Source organism: Neophocaena asiaeorientalis, unplaced genomic scaffold (assembly GCF_003031525.2).
Source record: "Neophocaena asiaeorientalis asiaeorientalis breed wild unplaced genomic scaffold, Neophocaena_asiaeorientalis_V1.1 scaffold196, whole genome shotgun sequence".
Classification (NCBI taxonomy): Eukaryota; Metazoa; Chordata; class Mammalia; order Artiodactyla; family Phocoenidae; genus Neophocaena; species Neophocaena asiaeorientalis.
The window spans coordinates 2,512,318-2,530,821 of record NW_020173929.1 but is presented as its reverse complement, the minus strand read 5'-3'; the positions used below and the strand labels follow the sequence as shown (position 1 = coordinate 2,530,821).

The 18,504-nt window shown below is 49.2% G+C and overlaps 1 protein-coding gene across 3 annotated transcripts in view; it reads right to left on the bottom strand.

Moving 5' to 3' along the window:
* Nucleotides 1-18,504, bottom strand: part of NAT10 (N-acetyltransferase 10) — a 35,933-nt gene that overhangs the window by 11,960 nt on the left and 5,469 nt on the right. For all 3 annotated transcript variants that reach the window (XM_024752604.1, XM_024752606.1, XM_024752605.1), the window contains 17 exons: nucleotides 17,693-17,815; nucleotides 15,984-16,045; nucleotides 14,452-14,566; nucleotides 14,246-14,353; nucleotides 13,652-13,785; nucleotides 12,353-12,446; nucleotides 12,111-12,209; nucleotides 8,583-8,719; nucleotides 5,481-5,605; nucleotides 4,876-5,026; nucleotides 4,496-4,592; nucleotides 3,502-3,618; nucleotides 2,519-2,620; nucleotides 2,348-2,422; nucleotides 1,658-1,774; nucleotides 700-833; nucleotides 441-489 (listed from right to left, as the gene is read on the bottom strand). In XM_024752604.1, the coding sequence (XP_024608372.1) occupies nucleotides 441-489; nucleotides 700-833; nucleotides 1,658-1,774; nucleotides 2,348-2,422; nucleotides 2,519-2,620; nucleotides 3,502-3,618; nucleotides 4,496-4,592; nucleotides 4,876-5,026; nucleotides 5,481-5,605; nucleotides 8,583-8,719; nucleotides 12,111-12,209; nucleotides 12,353-12,446; nucleotides 13,652-13,785; nucleotides 14,246-14,353; nucleotides 14,452-14,566; nucleotides 15,984-16,045; nucleotides 17,693-17,815 (1,839 nt within the window). The remainder of the gene's footprint in view (nucleotides 1-440; nucleotides 490-699; nucleotides 834-1,657; nucleotides 1,775-2,347; nucleotides 2,423-2,518; nucleotides 2,621-3,501; nucleotides 3,619-4,495; nucleotides 4,593-4,875; nucleotides 5,027-5,480; nucleotides 5,606-8,582; nucleotides 8,720-12,110; nucleotides 12,210-12,352; nucleotides 12,447-13,651; nucleotides 13,786-14,245; nucleotides 14,354-14,451; nucleotides 14,567-15,983; nucleotides 16,046-17,692; nucleotides 17,816-18,504) is intronic.

Genomic DNA, 18,504 nt, shown 5'->3' with positions numbered 1-18,504 from the left:
TGCACGCACTAAATAAATTTTTTTTTTAATGAACTGACAGCCACTAACTCTCTCATCTTCATTTTATCCTCTATGGCTGTGTTGTCTACACAAGCGCATCCCTCCTTCAGATACCAGCTTATGGTATGCACTCCTCCCCTAGAACCACTTTTCTTCCTGTTTTTAAAAAATACAAATTCGAGGAGGCCCCCAGTGACAGGATTCCAGAACGCGGTGAACAAGTCCACGTGCACTTCCGCCATCTCAGCGTGGAGCGCGAAGCCGCTAGAGTGTGCAGTGGGGAGAGTGGCCATGCGGCCCTCAGTAGGGGCGGCTGCTCCGGGGGCATTCAGAGAAGCCTCCTGGCGGCACAGACGCACCGCTCAGGGCACAGCGGGAGGCTCCAGGGCTCTGCGAGGACACACCTGTCACCACCCTCCCCTGCCAGGCGCCTCACTCACCGGGGTCTGTCTCACATAAACAGGGACAAAGCCAGCTCGTTTCCAGAACCTGCAAACGATACAGAGCAGGTCACCACGTGTGCCTTCTGGGAGCGGCTGACACACAGAGCTGGGAAGGGCGGGGGGTGAGGGCAGCGGTGCGGGGGCGTCAGGACAGCTGACACCACTGCAAAGGCAGACACGCAGCCCACAGGACTCTCATTCTCAGGACACCAAGGCCAAAGGGATGCTGCGGGAGGAAGGGCAGGCGAACGCTTACCTGAGGAGCCTGGGGGTCAAGCCGTAGCACACCCCCAGGTAGTCCAGGTGCTCGGCAGGCCTCTCGTTCAGTTTGAGAAGTAAGGGAGGCAGGTCCTTCCGGGGAGTGACGACCTCTTCCAGCAAGCTGACAGCCTGGAGGATGCCAGAGGGGAGAGCACGTCCACCCAGCGGAGAGAGAGGAAGGTTAATGACATTCCCAAGCACCCCTGGCCACACCAAGCTCTGGACGAACACAGCAAAAACCGGGACAGGTGTCTTGGTTTTTAAAATGTAAAATCACCATTAAGTCCAGTCATCATTCCTAAGGATACCAAACCCCTAGACAAGCACGGACTCACACTGCTCAAAACCCAGAATTCGGGAAACAGCCACACGGTTTAGAAATGCCAAACGCATTTACAGAGACAGAGGTAAGGCGCTGAAGACGCAGGCCTGTCACCGGATGGCTCTGTGTCTTGGGAAGTGACAAACCTTAAGTATAAGCCCCTTCCCACCTCCTGAACAGGCACACCCTGAAAAATCAAATGAGCCCGTGTGAAAAGCTGTCCCAGCTCCTAGCGTTAAGCATTCTTACCCACAAAGACAGAGCTTCCCTGAGTCTGAGTTCAGTACTAAGAGGAGGAGACCGCACAGCTGTGGCCTTAAGCCGGCATGTGGATCAGCACCACCTGGGAGCTTCAGGCAGATTACTGGGCCCCACCCAGAGCCTCGGATTCAGGAGGTCTGGGGCAGGGGTCAAGAGCTGACGCTCTTCACGAGTCTCCAGGTGAGGCGGATGACGCTGACCCGAGGGCCTCAGTCTCAGTGTCAGCTGGGGAAAGAGAAGCTTCTCCCAAGCCAGAGAGGAGCTCTGCTGCTCCTGCTGAGAGCCCAGACCACAGGACAGCTCTCGATGGTACTCCACCCCCAGAGGATGGCCCTCCCCGGAGCCAGGAGCTCGGCCAGAAGACGCTTACCTCACTGCTGACAGTGCGAATTTCTTGTGAGGGCTCCAGGACCTCTTCCCTGAGACAAGGGAACCTGCCCTCATAGTACATCCGCAGCAGCTGCAGGGCTCGGCTGCCATAGCCCATCTGTGACCAAACACGGAGGGAAACGGGCAAAGGGAAGAGAGATGTCCTCAGTGTCTAGGCCACTCGTACACCCCTGTATTGCTTCTAGAAAGCCTTCACTCCAGGTCAAACTGCACTTCGCAAAGGGAACCAATGAAACCCCTCAACAAGGTCAAAGCAGAGACCCTTAAGACCTAGCATGGCACGACCCTCACTCTCGCACTGTCCAGCCCGTCAAGAACGTGAGGATGGCTGAGCATGCTTTCTGGTCCACAGATCAGCGAGCTCGGAAATGACGACTCTACGGCTAACTCTTCGGTGAGGACTTCTAAGACAGGAGGTAACTACAGGAAGCAGATCTGGTTCACGAGTCCGCTGTCCTCACAAAGAGTGAGCACATACAATCATCCTGCCCACCCACCCCCAGCCCCGGGCGAACCGTCCACAGCAGAGGGGGACCTGGATCTGCTACTCCTTGGCCAGCTTCCTATTTAAACAACCGCATACACCTGCCCCAACGAGCGGCCAGCAACACGGAGGCAGCTAATTACAGCACACCAGGTTTAAATAACAGCACACACGAGGACACGTTACCGCTTGATAATCCGGGTGAACAGCAATGCGGACCACTCTTCCACCCGAAAGGCCGCCAAAGTCCGGGTCTTGGAACTGTGGGGGAGACACAAGCCGGTAACTAAGCAACAAAAGACAGTCTCCAGCACTGCCAGCTTCACTCGCTCAGACACACCAGGGAAAGCACATCACCTGTTCCGACACTGTCCATGGAATCAGGTCCCCCGAAGCCTTCTTGCCTCGAGACAGGCTGTTCAAGATGGACTGGCGAGAAATCTCCCCCTCGAGGCACACCTGTTGGGGAAACAGGACAGTGCACACAGAAAGGCCGGCTCCAGGCTCAGAGCCCACCCCCAGAACCTCGCCAGCGCTCCGCCCTTGCTCTGACTAGGCCGGCTGTTTCCACCCAGCGCATGCTTAACCCCGTAACCAACTCATCCATTTCCAAGAGAAGTTTCATTACTGTGTCCCCTGGGCATCCTGACACCCTCACTAAGAAGGCAGAATACTGACATCCTCCTGGCCCAGAGAGCAAAACCACACTAGAAGAGGGTCTCCACACATGGTGTACATGTGAGCTCACCAATTAAGGCTCAGGCCGCTCACGTGGCTCTCTACAGAACTGTGCAACGTCAGTGACTCCAGGGGCTAACGGGAGGATGGTTAAACATAGTACCGTACGTGCACGTCATGAAATACAATGCAGCCTTAAAAATTACGCAGATTATGAACATCTGACACGTTGAAAAAAAAAACCCAGATTACCAAATACTATGATCGCATGTTTATGAACAGGAAAAATGATAAAGAAATGCATAAATACAGGCTAGGCATTAAACACATCTTCCCAATCTGTGTCTTCTAATTTTACAAGTAGCATGTACTGCTTCCGTAATAAAGGAGGAAAACAAAGTGCTGGTTTAGGAGCTGCAAGTCAAAATACAAGTGGCCAGTTCTGATTTTCACCCATCCATGAACAGTGGGGCTTTGGGTCTCTGTCTGGGTGGTAGTTTCCTTTGATGCACCCTAATCGCCTGCCTGGATACGTCCAGTCACTAGGCTTGAGACCAGGAATCAGCAGCTTCCCCTTCGGCGCTGCGGTTACCGAGCCACTAATCCCTGATGCCTAAGTGGGTCCCAAAATCAATGCCACAAGGACACCTCAGCTTCTGTACCTGGATGACAGCAAGCACTTCAGGAAGGGCATTCTGGGTGGGGGGCACGGGAGGCAGGAGGCAGAAGAGATGGTGAGCAGGCGCATCAGAAAGCATCTGGAGATCGTTGGGAGAGTTCTGTGGGGCACCAACAGGTCAGTGAGAAGCACTCCTCATCCTGTCCTCACTCGAGAGGCTACTCCACAGTCATGACTGGAGAACTGCCTTCCCCAGAGCCAGGTGATGTGCTGAAACCCGTCAAAGCGCCTTTCCAGCATCATAGCCGGCCAGCCTGAGACCCTCTGTAAGGGCTTAAGTGGGACTTAAGCCTCCAACGTTTGCTGTCACCTCACCACGAGTGCTGAGGCTGCAGAGCCGGAGCAGAGACCTGCTTAGTTAGTGCTATATACTTCACAGCTGGGGAGTGAACTTCTTCCTGATAAGAGGCTGCTATTTCAAGACAACCTCTCACCACTTCTAACATCAACGCTTTGGCTTTCCGTTTAAAGGGTGTTCATAAAAAAGCTACCTAGACACTCAAAAAGTGTCCTTTCCAATGTGCCTTTTTAAGACTTTCAAATATTCCAAATTCTCATTCACTGCTCCTTAAAAACAGCCCAGGGGTATAAGGCTGGTCTCAGGTCAAACAGCAGCCCCCGGATTACAAGTGCTATGTCATCTCAGCCCATCCATTTAGCCAACAGGCAAGAAATATAAGTACCCCTTTTAAAATGGGCAAAACTTTCCACCCTCTCCAGCTACCACACATGGAGCTACGTGCAGAAATCTCACACTCTGTATGCAAAGCTGGAGCCCACGACAAGCCTGAACAACAATGGGAAATGCAACCCCTCCAGCAGGACCCCTGGACCTTGCCAACATCAGGACGTTCAAGTCCCAGTGGAATGGTCACCTGAGCCACTGGGTAACAAAACATGCAAAAAGCCGAGTCAAAAGGCACTGCCCAGTGCTGGAATTCACTGCTAAAGTTCACCCGAGGGCTAGCTGCAGTTACCTTGTAATGAGAAGCCACATAGAGGGCCATAAGCCGTTGGAGGAAAACCTCAGAGGCTTTGTGGTAGCAAAAGAGGGTATCTCTATTAACATAGTAGCTGGATCTGGAGTTAAGCAACCAAAGCAAATCAAAGAGAACCCAGAACAGGACACACTACTTCCAAGGGTCACCTGGATATGTGGGTTTCCCTCAGCCTGGGAAGAGGAGCCCCTGGTTCTGAGCAGAAACATATTAGGGAGGAAAAGAAGGGAAATCAACAACATTCAACTTTCCCCTCTCCCTAGAGCAGCAGCCTATGAAGCAAAGGGCCAAAACCCTTTGTTCAACTCTTCCATTGCCCCCTCTCCCTTTCACAGGGCAAATGGAACCCAGGAGGATACAGCTCACAGGCTTCAGGCAAGGGGCAGCCAGAGATGATCCGAGTGATGTTGAGGCAATCCAGGCACAGCAGGTCGTTCAGCCACTTCTCTACTGCATCCCCAGGGGCGTATCGGATCGACTCGTGCAGGGAAACCTCATGCAGTGTTCGCGCTGTTCCCCACAAAACACACACACACAGTGAGGAACAACTAGTAAATACTTTTTGTCCACAAGAGCAAGGCAAATGTTCTACTCTATCTCTGTCACATGGCGCTCACAAAATATGGCTCAAGAATTTAAAGCGAGTGGTTTTAAATTGTTCTGGTGGATGTTCAACTTGCCTCGACACCAATCCCAAGGGGATCTCTCTAAGTCAATGCAACCAATGTCCTGAGATGGTGACAAACAGGAATCTAGCCACCAGAAGGCCCAGGTCAGCCTCCCATCTGGTCACTGGTTTGCTGTTCCTCAGAGAAAAGCAACTTCACCTCTTGGGGACTCAACCTCTCTGCCTGATGGTCAGACGGTCTGTTACCGCCCTCGTGGTCATGAGGGGAAGGATCCCGCAGGAGAGTGTGAAGTGACTTGCTGTGCACTACAGGCGCATTCAGAGCTCCAGGGGTACCTGATGCCAGTCTGGCGGTCGTCGTGGTCTTGTTCTCAGCGGTGGTGCTGACCTGGCTCTGGGCACTCTGTTGACGGAGCTGCTGAATTAGCTTGAGGGACAGAGACCGGCCAGTGCCCTCGTAGCTAGGAGCAAAAGCAAAGGCAATCGGGCATGAGGTCCCAAATCAACTCTCTAGGAGGGGACAGAGAACTACTTTCCTCGTCCTGATGAAACACCAGACTTCTGTTCGCCGAGGACAACCCTGTCACCTCTGAACTTCCATGCCCAGAGGAGGCAGGGCTGCATGGTGGCTCACCTCGGAGCCATCTGGGCCTGGGCTCAAGTCCTGGCATGTCCATTTAGTACCTCTGGACAAAGAACTCAACCCCTTTTAGCCTCCTCCTCAAAAGGGGACTATTCCACACATCTCACCAGACTGTACTGTGAACTAACAAATAAGGACTGAGGGCTCCCCTGGTGGCGCAGTGGTTGAGGGTCCGCCTGCCGATGCAGGGGACACGGGTTCGTGCCCCGATCCGGGAAGAGCCCACATGCCGCGGAGCGGCTGGGCCCATGAGCCATGGCCGCTGAGCCTGCGCGTCCGGAGCCTGTGCTCCACAACGGGAGAGGCCGCAACAGTGAGAGGCCCGCGTACCTCAAAAAAAATAAATAAATAAGGACTGAGAAGATGACGTGAATAAAGCATTTAGCATAATGGAACTGGAACACAGGTAAATGGCCAATTAATAAGAGCTGCTATTAGAAGTTCCATGCTTGAAAAAATGAACAGAGAACACTTCCAATTTGAAAAAATTAAGATTAAACAAATCCACCACCCAAGTAACTTTTCTCATTACTACTTTCATTTAAAAGATGACATAAAGAAGTAATAAAAAATTTGGGGAAAAGAAATCATCTATAATCTGATCACTGTACCAGCTCTTTTCAATTGTTATTTCCTCCTTGTCTTTGGTCACAAGCACACGTGAGCACAGGGTGCAGACTGCTCAGTGGGTTTTTTTAATTTTCAGTTTTACACTGTTTCATAGTATTCATTACCATAAATAAGGGTACTGTATAAATACTTCCTCTAACTCAAATACTACTTTTAAAGAATGATCAAAAAATTAAATTTTGAAGTGCTTTTATTACTCCTGCCTGCCCCATATAACAAAGCATTCTCAAAGGAATTCCATTTACTTATTTAAAAAAAAAAAGTAAGCACAAGCAACAAAGCTAAAAAAATTTTGTGCTTCAAAGAACATTATCAAGAAGGTGGAATTTCTTGAGTGGGAGAAAGTTGTTGAGTGGGAGAAAATTTTTGTAAATCATGTATATGAGACTTGTATCTAAACCATATAAGGAACCCTTCCATACAACTCAATAATAAGTAAGACAACTCAATTAGAAAAATGAGCAGAGGATCTGAATAGATACTTCTCCAAAGAAGATAAATAATGGCCAATAAGCATGTAAGATGCCCCACATCATCAGCCATCAGGGAAATGCAAATGAAGACCACATGAGATACCATTTCACACTCATTAGGATGGCTATAATCAAAAAGACATATAAATGCTAGCAAGGATATGGAAAAACTGGAACCCTCAGACACTGCGATGGGAAGGTAAAATGGTACAGCTGCTTAGGAAAGCAATCTAGCAGTTCGCTAACAGTTAAACAGAAAGTTATCATTTGACCCGCTAATTCCACTTCTAGGTATACACCCGAAAGAACAGAAAACATGTCTGCACAAAAACCTGTACATGAATGTTGACAGCAGCATTACTGCTACTAGCCAAAAGAGAGAAACAACCCAAATGACCATCAAAAAGATGAATGGAAAAACAAAATGTGCATATAAACATACAGTGGAATAGTATTCAGCCATAAAAAGGCATGAAGTACTGATATACGCTACACGGATGAACCTTGAAGACATTACGGTTAGTGAAAGAAGCCAGTCACAAAAGACCACATATTCTAAGATTCCACTTATATAAAGTGCCCAGAATAGGCAAATCCATAGATACAGAAAGTTGATTAGTGGTTGCCTAGAACTGGGGGTTAGGAAGGAACTAGAGGATGATAATTAAAGGATATGGGGTTTCTTTCTGGGGTAATGAAAATGTTTTAAAATTGACTGTGGTGATGGTTTCACAACTCTATGAATATACTAAAAATCACTGAATTATACACTTTAAATATATCTCAAGAAAGCAGTTATCAAAAAAGAGTAAAACCCATTTTATTTAACTGTTTTCAGTATAAGCAAAGCAGTCAAATAATAAATCTATAATATAGAATTATCTCTTCAAGATGTGACTTCCATATAGAAATCTTTTCAATATTGAAGATATGTATACACTGAACAGGAACGATTTCCCAGTATATTCTTTTTTTTTTTGGCCATGCTGCACGGCTTGTGGGATCTTAGTTCCCCAACCAAGGATCAAACCCAGGCCCCCAGAAATGGAAGCTCTGAGTCCTAACCCCTGGACTGCCAGGGAATTCCCAGTATATTCTTTACATAAAAAAGCAAATTCAAAACATTATGAAAACTATGTTTATGTTCTTATTCAAAATGAAAAAGTTAAATAAATGCACAGAAAATGTACACCAAAATTCTAACAGAAGCTGTCTCTATATGGTCAGATCACCGGTGATTTTTCTTTTTACTTACCTTACCTTTCTAGCTTTTCTAAAGCAAACAAGAACTAAATATTTCAAAATTTTAAAAAAGCTCTTGAGCCTGCTTTCTTATGATAACTATACAGTTACTTTAATACTATATTTTCACATAAGCCTCAGAGATAAGACACTGGTATTGCCATCCATGTGCCCTTTAGAACTTCATCAGGTCTATGGACAGAAGGAGACACTCATCAGCTGGGTTATGAAGTTCTTCAGTCTGGTGCTGCCTGTTCTGGTGGGCCGTAGCTCAGACCAGAAGTGAGCTATAGTTTACTATGAAGGGGCCAGCTGCCAAGGAGAAGGCCGAGGAGAGAGAAACTTCAGGAATCAGCCCTACCCACCCAGGCCCAGGTCACATTCATTAAGTGCTATCTAACTGGCAACAACCTACAATGGGAGCAACGGCTCCTGCCCAAGGTGCCTCACCCGTTGATGGTGGATGCCATGAACACAAGGTAGGGGCCCAGAAGGCTCTTCACCAGGGGGAGGGGGATGGCAGCAGCTTCATCGATCACAACAAGTTCAGCCTGGCCCAGTTTCACAGCATCTGCAGGATGTATATACTGCCAGAAAGAAAAATTTGTATTATTAGCTTGGCCACCTGATACCATGGCTGTGATCACTGGTGAGTCACCATAAAGGCCTCTCTTTACTCTCTCTCCCCGGTCCTATTTCTTCTTCTCTCATTCCTCCTTCTCGCTTTTCCCTAGCAGGGCAAAGCTGGGATGGGCTTAGAGTCAGGTGCCTGGGTCCAAACAGGTCGACCACTGACTGTGTGGCCCTGGGCAGGTCACTTCATCTCAGCACCTCAGATTCCTCTCCAGAAAATGGAGGAAATACCTGATGGCTGCTTGAGAAAAAAAATAGGTAAATCTGTAAAAATGCCCTACCTGGGACCTGGCTGAGTGATAGGTGGTGCCTCCCTTTCTCTCCTCTCTCCCTTCTCAGGCTTCTCCCCAGCCTCACTTTGGCCAGTGGGCCAGAGGCAAGCTTGGCCCCAGCAATGGCTAAAGGGGAGGAGTTTCTCAAGCATCTCCTACACTCTGGGTACTGTGTCCTGCTTTGACACTGTGAATATAAAGCCCAGGTCCCCCTGCACTGGTGGGGACACTTCTAAGACTTATAACCTTCTTAGTGCTCACACATCCTTATTTATATTATTAGCTGGGCCGTCTAATGTCACAAACTTGCCATGAGCTTGGCACCCTTATGCATATAAACAACCCTTTCAGTTCCTACAGGGGTTCCTGCTCTTTTTAAAGTTTGCAAAAGCCTATGAAGAGGTATTTTTACAGGAGAGGAAACCTGAATAGCCAACTAACATAACCAAAGGTACTCAACCTCACGAGTAATCAGCGCAATGCTCAAGACAACAAGGAGACCCCACTTCACACGCAGACGGGCAAAACTTAAATAGCAGTAAAACACCCAGTGTTCGTGAGGACGTGGAGAAACAAAAACTCAAGAGAGTGCTGGGGTGAAAGTAAATATGTACAAACACTTTAAGGAAGAATCCGGCAAAATCCGAGAAAGATGGAAATCTGTGTATACCCTAAGACCCAACAATTCCAATTCTAGAAACATATAAATAAACTGTAATGTGCTCATATAGTGCTTAAAAATGAATCAACCAGATCTACAAGCTTCAATCTGGACCAACTTGAAAACAAATGTTGAGTGAAAAAAAAGCAAGCTGAAAAAAGACAAGTATAGTATGTTACCATTTATGGATACATAATTATGTAGTGAAATACAAACAAATGAATTGAAAGGAAACATACCAGGGACTTCCCTGGTGGCGCAGTGGTTAAGAATCCGCCTGCCAATGCAGGGGACACAGGTTCGAGCCCTGGTCCGGGAAGATCCCACGTGTCGCGGAGCAACTAAGCCTGTGCGCCACAACTACTGAGCCTGCGCCCTAGAGCCCGCGAGCCACAACCACTGAAGCTCGCGCGCCTAGAGTCCATGCTCCGCCACAAGAGAAGCCACTGCAATGAGAAGCCCGTGCACCACGATGGGAAGCCCACTCGCCGCAACTAGAGGAAACCTGCGTGCAGTGATGAAGACCCAGCCCAACCAAAAATAAATAAATAAATTTATTAAAAAAGAGAAGAAAAAGAAAGGAAACACACCAATCTCAGAGCACAGTATGGGGAGTGACGGAAGGGAATGGATGGGGAAGGGTACAAGAGGGACTTCAACCGTGTCTGTGAGGATTCAGATCTTTAAAACAAAAATATGAGTGGCTTTTTGTGTGTGTGTGTGGGGGGGGCGGTACGCGAGCCTCTCACTGTTGTGGCCTCTCCCGTTGCGGAACACAGGCTCCGGACGCGCAGGCTCAGTGGCCATGGCTCACGGGCCCAGCCGCTCCACGGCATGTGGGATCCTCCCGGACTGGGGCACGAACCCGTGTCCCCTGCATTGGCAGGCGGACTCTCAACCACTGCGCCACCAGGGAAGCCCATGAGTGGCTTTTTAAACGTGAAACAAACACAGCAAACAGCAAAACATCAGCATTTCTTAAGCCTGAGTGCTGGGCACCTGAGTGTTATCTTATATTGGTCTCTGTGCTTTCCTGTAGTTTTCAAGTATTCCATTACAGGTGAGATTTTTTAACTGCTTTGCTGGAAGCTGATGGGTCGAGGGGGCAGAGACCCCACTCATTTCCGACAGCAGATACATGTCCTCAGTAAGGCCCCACATCTTGGATCCTTACAGAGAAAAACTAAACAAGCACCTCATAAAAGCAGCAGGAAGCAGGCCCCTGGAGAGGCACAGCCGACTTTAATATTCTGCTGTATCGCAATTTCCAGCAAGAAAGAAGAGGTCTCAAAGAGACACAAATGTAGCCTCATAAAGTCAGGTCACCTCTTCTGCGCTTCAACTCCAGTCTGGAGACAAAAGGACTCTGGTAATACGAGAAGGTCTCTGATGACAGATCCAAGGAGCAGCGAGGGCTGAGCCAGGCATTTCACGGAAAGCTTCTCCCTCTTTGGTTTATGTGTTTTTCTTGAGTTTTAACAGATCTCTGTATTCTCAGGGCCTGCAGCCTGCCCCTCACCCCACCCTACCCCAACACTGGACTCTCTTCCCCTCAGCTGAGAGAACCAGGCCAAAGTAGGAAGAAACGCACAGAAAGAAGAGAGTCTAGAAAGAGACCCAGCAAGAAAAAAGCTAAGGTCCTTGAGGGAAAAAGGCACAAACACTGAACCTCATTTATAACCTGGATCCTTGATAAAAGGTATACCTCCTTGACAGACATATACAAATGCCTCACAGGCATAAAGGTCAAGGGCGTAAAGTGCCAAGTTGACCTGGCCCACTTCCCACCCCAGCCCAGCTCCAAAAGTGATCGATAACCTGCTCCATTAGGAGCCCACGGGCCTCCATTCCTTCTGCAAGCCTGTCATGATTTAACAAAATCGTAGCCTTTGGACACGTACAGACCATTCAGGCTTACAGAGCACTGGAGATTCACAGAGCTTTCGGGGAAACACTGTTTAAAAAGGAAAATAGGCCACCAGCTAAACCACAAAGATTCAGAGTACATTGTACAAAGAACTTTTCTTCCTTTAAATGGTGAGGTTATTTATTGTCCTCGCTACAGATGCATCATTTCAAAACCTGCTGTGACTAAGCAAAATTAGAAATGATGGCGGAAAAAATGATTTTATTTCTCTTAGCTGATTAGCATACTTACAATCCTACTCACTCAATTTTCAAGGGACAAAACTACAACTTTCCCATCTGGCTACATACATTTGGTAGTCTGCTTGAATGTTTTTCTTTAGAAGAGGCTGAAAATCTGGAACACGTTTACCGTAAAACAACAACGCTCTCTAAAAGATATGCAATTACACAGCACATAAAACAACTATAAAAGGAGACGTCTTAGAGCATTTATATACAGCAGGACACTGGCCCCACGTGGTAGGGTTTTAGAACAAGCCTCACCTGAATGGTCTGCCTGTGTTCCCGGAAAATGTTCACTCTGATCACGGCTTTGTTAAATTCAGGATTTAGAGACTGAATGATCTCATAATCCAGATGCTCCTAATAGGGAAAGAGCCAAACCAATGCCAAACGTCAGAAATAGGCTTTAGAAACTAAATATTACGAAAGTTTGCATTCTAAAGACTTCACCTGGATTTATGCTCAGCATGGAATCAAAATAAGCTCTTATCCTAATTTCCTACCTGATACTGCAGAGCATCAAATCCTTTAAATACAAATTCAAACAGAGTGTGGAGGTTATCCGGGCTCGGAGAGGTAACAAAGATATTGGAGTACCTGTTGAACAAAAGGAGGATTTTTTTTTTTTTTTAAGTAATTAGGAAATCTAAGAAATGTTTAGAGAACTTAAAAAAAGAAAATATTTTTGTTTGCCCCTGTTACACAGGGGATAACCAGAGACAGTGGCAGAAAACAAATCAGGACACAGGTTTTGGGGAGGAAAAGTAAAGCAACTCCAGACCTGAGGGTATTCTTCCTCCCAACCTAATGAAAACGCATTACCAGTTTGAAGGTAGCACATCCCAGCAATCAGCTACCAGCATCTGTGAAAGCACCCTGCTGAGGGCACCGTGGGGACCGCTCCCTCAGTGCCAGGGCCGGCACGCGGCTCCCCAGTCCTGCGCCCTGGGACGAGGGAGGGCTTCACTCTCATCACTAGCTGTGCTGCGAGGGTTTCAAACCGTGAAGCCAAAGTGCTCAACTGTGCTCAGGCTAAGGCCACAGTTAACCTCTGAGGGACCCTTGTTCAGTGTAAAGGATGCTGATGGTGGCGGGGCTGAGTGGTACTGCCAGAGCAGCGAGAGAAACAAAGGACTAGGGGTCAGGAGCCGAGTTCAGCCCCAGCACTACCAGCACTGACTTGGGGGGGGTCGTGGGTGAGTCACTGAAACTCCCTAAGCCTGGGTTTATCCATCTATGAAACGCTAACATTGTTAATTAGGAGCACCAAGGAAGAGAATGCACACGGGATGTGGCAAATTCTAGGTCCGTTATTTATGTCTGGGAAGCTGGAAGTACATGACCTCCTGGCAGTTGCAAAAGTCTTCCGCCCAGGGCAAAAGAATGCAAAGGAACATCAAACTCAAATGCAGCTCCTCAGGAGCAAACAAGATCTTCTACTGATCAAAACCATTCAAATGTCAAACTTGTACTTTTCTAAGTCAGCAAAGCTGGTCACATTCATGCTCATCTCCTGAGAGTTTTTAAGTTTCTTAACCCCATTTCTTTGCTCTTGTGTGTTTGTTCAACTCTGAATAGTGCGTTGGCCCTGGTGTATGTCTGTGTGTGCATGCACACATATATGTGCACCTTTGGGGGTTTGGGGGAAACAGCATTGCTCTTTCTAGACAGGAACCCAAGACCTAGAGAAATCACACAGGGGCCCGCTCAGACCCAGGAGCAGCTTCCCTGTCCCCTGACCCCCTACTCCTGCACACTGCTCCCTCAGAGCTCAGAGTGCCTAAAGATGGGGACCCCCTTACCCAAAAGCCACCGCCCCAGCAATAGCCAATCCCAGGGCTGCAGATTTTCCCCTTCCTCGGGCAGCTGTGAGCACAACAGTGCCCCTCAGGGTCTTTTCCGAGACCCCCTCAATGAATTTCAAGACAGCTTTGGCCTGTGGAAAGAGAAACATATTAGGTGAGCTTCGAGAAAGGCCAAGGTCCAGCCACCTACCACCATCGCTGCGGAGAATTCAGGCTGATGCCTAGGCTAACTCGGGGGCGGAGGGGCTGCAGGGCAGTTCTTACTGGCCAGAAAGCAAGGCCCAGCACCTGGACTCTCACTCCCTTAATCGTCCCCTTCGCCGTGCCTGTGGCGTTCCTCCATAAATGTAACCCATCTCCCCCCGACCCCCAGCTCCCTGAACTGTTAATGTGGGGAAGGGGGAGCTAATCCTGGACCACTGTCGTGAACACATGCTGCTGCTGCACGCCTGAGTGTGAGCAACAGAAAAGGGACCTCGCCCTCGGAGGAGCCAAGCCTCGTTCTAACTTGGCGTCTGTCACTCTCCGCCTGCTGTCTCTCCCCTCCGCGCCGTGCAGACTGGGCTGGGGACGTTCCGAACGCAAGCTCACCTGGTCTAGGGTCTTGCAGCACTCCACCAACACGCCCACAGGCTGGGTGTCCTGCAAGCTCTCCTTCAGCTCCTTCAGCTCCAGACCAGAAGGCCCAAGACTCTCCTCCTACCAGAGAGGAGAGGAGGAGAAGCTTTGCCGCCACCCCGGGAGGGCCAGCACAGAAAACGCAGCCTGCCCCACGTTCCCGGCTCCCGGCAGCTCACCGGGGTCTGGGGAGGGAGGGCCTCAACGCTGGCGGCATGGGAAGAGATGGGCAGGATGTTGAGCTGGTCATCGATGGCGAGACACCTCTTACACGAGGCCAGAGAAAGAATAAACCTGAGGAACAAACCGCAGTCGTGAGGCGCCGAGGGCAGTGTCTGCACCACAAGGGAAGGGCTTTTCTCCAGGAAAATCATCTAGCCCCACGTCTCTAAGAAAGCTGGAGAAAGCCAACACCGTCATCTGGAGGGCAGTGCTGGATGATTCCCAGCCTCCTTTACGAGGCCCGAACATGCTTTATAGAGCAAACAAGCAAACGGGGAACTCCCTTAAGCGACTGATTACAAGGGCCCCTACTGTGCAGAAGCCCGCTGCTCCAGGGTGCCCCGGCCCTTCCCCCATCCTGCCAGGTTCACCCTTTAGCACTACGTGTCTCCTTGAATGGGGAACGCCAAAGCCATCCCACATGTGCTCACCAGCCACACAGGGAAACAAACGCATACACAAATGGACTGACCTTCTGCCACAAGGAGGAGAAAATAAAGGAAAGGGTGGAGGGGAAAGCTCCCTCTAGCACTATAATACAAACATTTTTGCGTGTAGCAAAACATGTGTTTGGCTATAAAATCCAAGCTTCTCCCACAACTGCAAGAAAAGGGCCTCCCGCACTACTTTCACAGGCTTCCCTTCCAGCCAGTAGCGCTGGGCGACCTCCAGGCCCACTCCTACTGAGCAGCTTCAGAGGCGATTGAAATTAGGTCGCACAGTTCACCCAGGCCAGGATTCCTAAACCTCAGCACTACTGAGATTCTGGACCAGATAATTCTTTGTTGGAGGGGCTTTTCGGTGCCTTTTAAGCTGTTCAGCAGCACCCGTGGCCTCTACCACCACCAGCCTCCCGCCCTCACCGCAGGTCACGACCATCAAAGTGTCTCCAGACACTGCCAAGTCTCCCCAGGGGCAAAACTGCTCCAGTTGAGATCCGTTGACTTAGGACATGGCTTCTTTCTTCTTAAGGTGTTTCACGTGTTGCTAACTGGCGTTCCCTAAAAAGGGGTCTGTGGTCAAATAAATTGGGGTCCCTGGTGCTGTGAGACTTTTCAGAGGCTAAAACAGGCTCACATGAATCCTCAGAAAGGAAAAACCGTATCAGCATTTCCCAGACGTACTGGACCAGAGAACCCCTTTGTCATAAGGTCCCTCTTAAACATCAGTGTTCTGTGAAACACATTTGGGAAAAGAGTGGTCCAGACAAATCACCCCTCTGACAGATGCGTAGGCTAAAAGCCAGAGCGGGAGAGAGACTTGGTAAGGGCCAGAAGCAAGATAGAATCCAGGCCCCAGCCTTCCACTCACTTTTATTGCTTCCAGTTAGCTGCACAACTACCGCTGCTATCGGGAATCTCACCATTTGGGGCTCCTGCACTACCTTCCCTGAGACAGAGCACAGCTTTCAGTTGGGTCCAAGGTGAAAATGTTCCTCCCACTGTGGCTCCCCACAGCTGAGGAAGTGAGAAACGTGCTCCAGACCCACCTCTCATTAAATCTTCCCACCACATCCTGATGGGCCTCCGTCCTGTATCTTGAATGCACGTCCTAAAAGAGACAACATCCATTAACAGAGGCACCCAAATCGCACTGAGGTTCAGCGTCCAAGTGTGAAGAAGTTCCAGCAAACAGCCCTGGGGTAAAAGAGGCACCAGTGATGCTGCTAGAAACAAAATCTACTCCTACCTAACCTGCCATGCGAAACTGGCCGGATGGGATCTGCTGCAGCAGGACTCAGACACTAAGTGCAATGTTTCTTACCACAACAAATGTCCCCTCACCTCACCTTTCACTGTTCCCACATTCTATCCAGCAGCACAAAACATATTCACTCGTCCAATAAAATGCACATGCCAACGCCAGACAAGCTGGGCACACACCGGTGTTTAGTAAAGCATGAAACCTATTCTCCTGAAGCTTACAGTCAAATGGTTGGACGGAGACAAGTAAATAGATACAAATTTTGGTAAATGCTATGAATGAGAAACAGGGTGCAGTGGCAGCCAATGGGGGGGTGGGGAGGGGGACTACTTATATAGGGTAGAGAGGGAAGGCCCTCTGAGTTGGTAAGCAGGCAGCCAAGTAAGAGAGGGAGGAAGAACAAACAAAGTGACGTGGGCACAGACATTCGCTCGCTCACAGATATTTCAGGGGGGCTTACTAAAGGCCAGGCACCCTTCCAGGATCAGGGAATATACCAGGGAGGAAAACAAAGTCCCTGCTCCCATAAAGTTTGGAGACTGGCACGGGAAGCCAGACAATAAACAAATAAATGTCTAACTTTAGGTGGCTGTACCATGCTTTGAAGCAAAATAAAACAGGTTGAGGAGTGACAGGCCAACCACATATGCTACACAGGGTGTGAGAGAGGCCGCACCGAGGAAGTGGTATCTTGGCAGGGACTGGAACGCAGCGAGGAAGTGAGCCAGAAGACACTCTGTGGAAACGGCGCGAAGGCCCTCAGGTGAGAGTCTGCTGAGGGGAGAGGGTGCACCTGAAGACCTCCGAGGAGGCCGGAGGGGCTGGGGGCGATGGGGCGACAGGAAGCAGGCACTGAGATCTGAAGGAAGTCCACTTCACCGGGCGGATGCAGCTCATGAAACCCTGAGGCCAAGCCTAACAGTTCCTGAGCAGCTGGCAATGTACAATGACTCCAAACCTGCGGCTCAACACACCCATGTGGCAGAACCAGCTCTCATCCAGGGAAACCCTTCCAGCCACCCCCTCAGCTGGGGCAGAAAAAAAATACCCCCCCACCCCCTGGAGTCAAAGTTTCTGCCAGTCCGGGAGCGGGATGGCAATGCTCCTCCACTACCCATTAGGGTGAGGGCAGGTGAGAACGTCTGTGCGTGGTCCCCTTTTTGTAGTACACAAATGTAAGCACTGGCGTGGATCTCTGTGGAATACTGTTTTAGAAACTGAACTACACAACAGCTGCATCATGTCTGAATCTCACTGGTGTAGAATCTGCAAATGCCTGAGAGCGAAAGCAAAATTCACAGATTCCTAAGCACACCCAGGGCCACTGAGGCTTCTCTGCAGAAAATTCCTCATTAGCTCCAAAGAGCTCCCAGCCTAGAAATTATACTGACCGCTCACTGGAGCTGCTCAGTAGGAGTTCTTAAAAGAAAGCAGCAAAAACACAGATTGATCTGAACCACCACAATCAAGTTAAAGAGAAAAACGGACACTTACCATGGTCATCGTGTACAACTGCTTGAGTGAGTTCATGGTCCGTAGGAGGATAACCACCAGCCCACCACCTTCCACTGTTTCTACAGTCCTGGCCAGCAAGTTTGGAGTCAAAGCTTCAAAATCCTGGAAAAAGGAAACCTTAGAACTGGCTGCAAAGAGCACCCACTGGGAAGCTTAACGAGGGGCCAGGCGATAAGGTACAAGGAGGGCTTCAGAGTACAAACTCAAGACCATACCCCGTACCTGACTCACCAGGACACACACACACACATGCACACACACACAGTCCCTTACTCAGGGGATCACAGGAGAGCCCAGCCCTGGAGAAGAGGGATACCCGGTTTTACATGTCCAAGTGTTTCCCGTAATCCCTCATAAAATCTTATTTGGAAAGAAGTCCTCCAATCCGCACTGATTCACACTTGAATTTCAGAAATACCTCACACTCGTTTTCTGCTCTGTTCACAGATGGAAACTGTCTGACAAAACTCAACTGCACCACATGGGGGAGCCGCTGCCTAAAGGAGCCACCATCACTTCACCTGGTAACTGGTGAGCAGAAGTAGCTCCCTACCAGCCAGCGATGGGGTGAGAGCAGGCAAAACGCTCTTTTCAGCCTCCAAGGTGGGTTGTAAGCCAGCAGTGTATGGACAGCCCACTGGAATGCGGAAAGGGAAAACTAGAACTCCTATTCAAAATTTCCCACCTCATTTCTTAACTTATATTTTAAAACGTATGTTTTACGATGCACGTAATCACAGTAGTGCATGCATATAATAAATACATATCAAACTGTGGGAACCTGTGCTTAA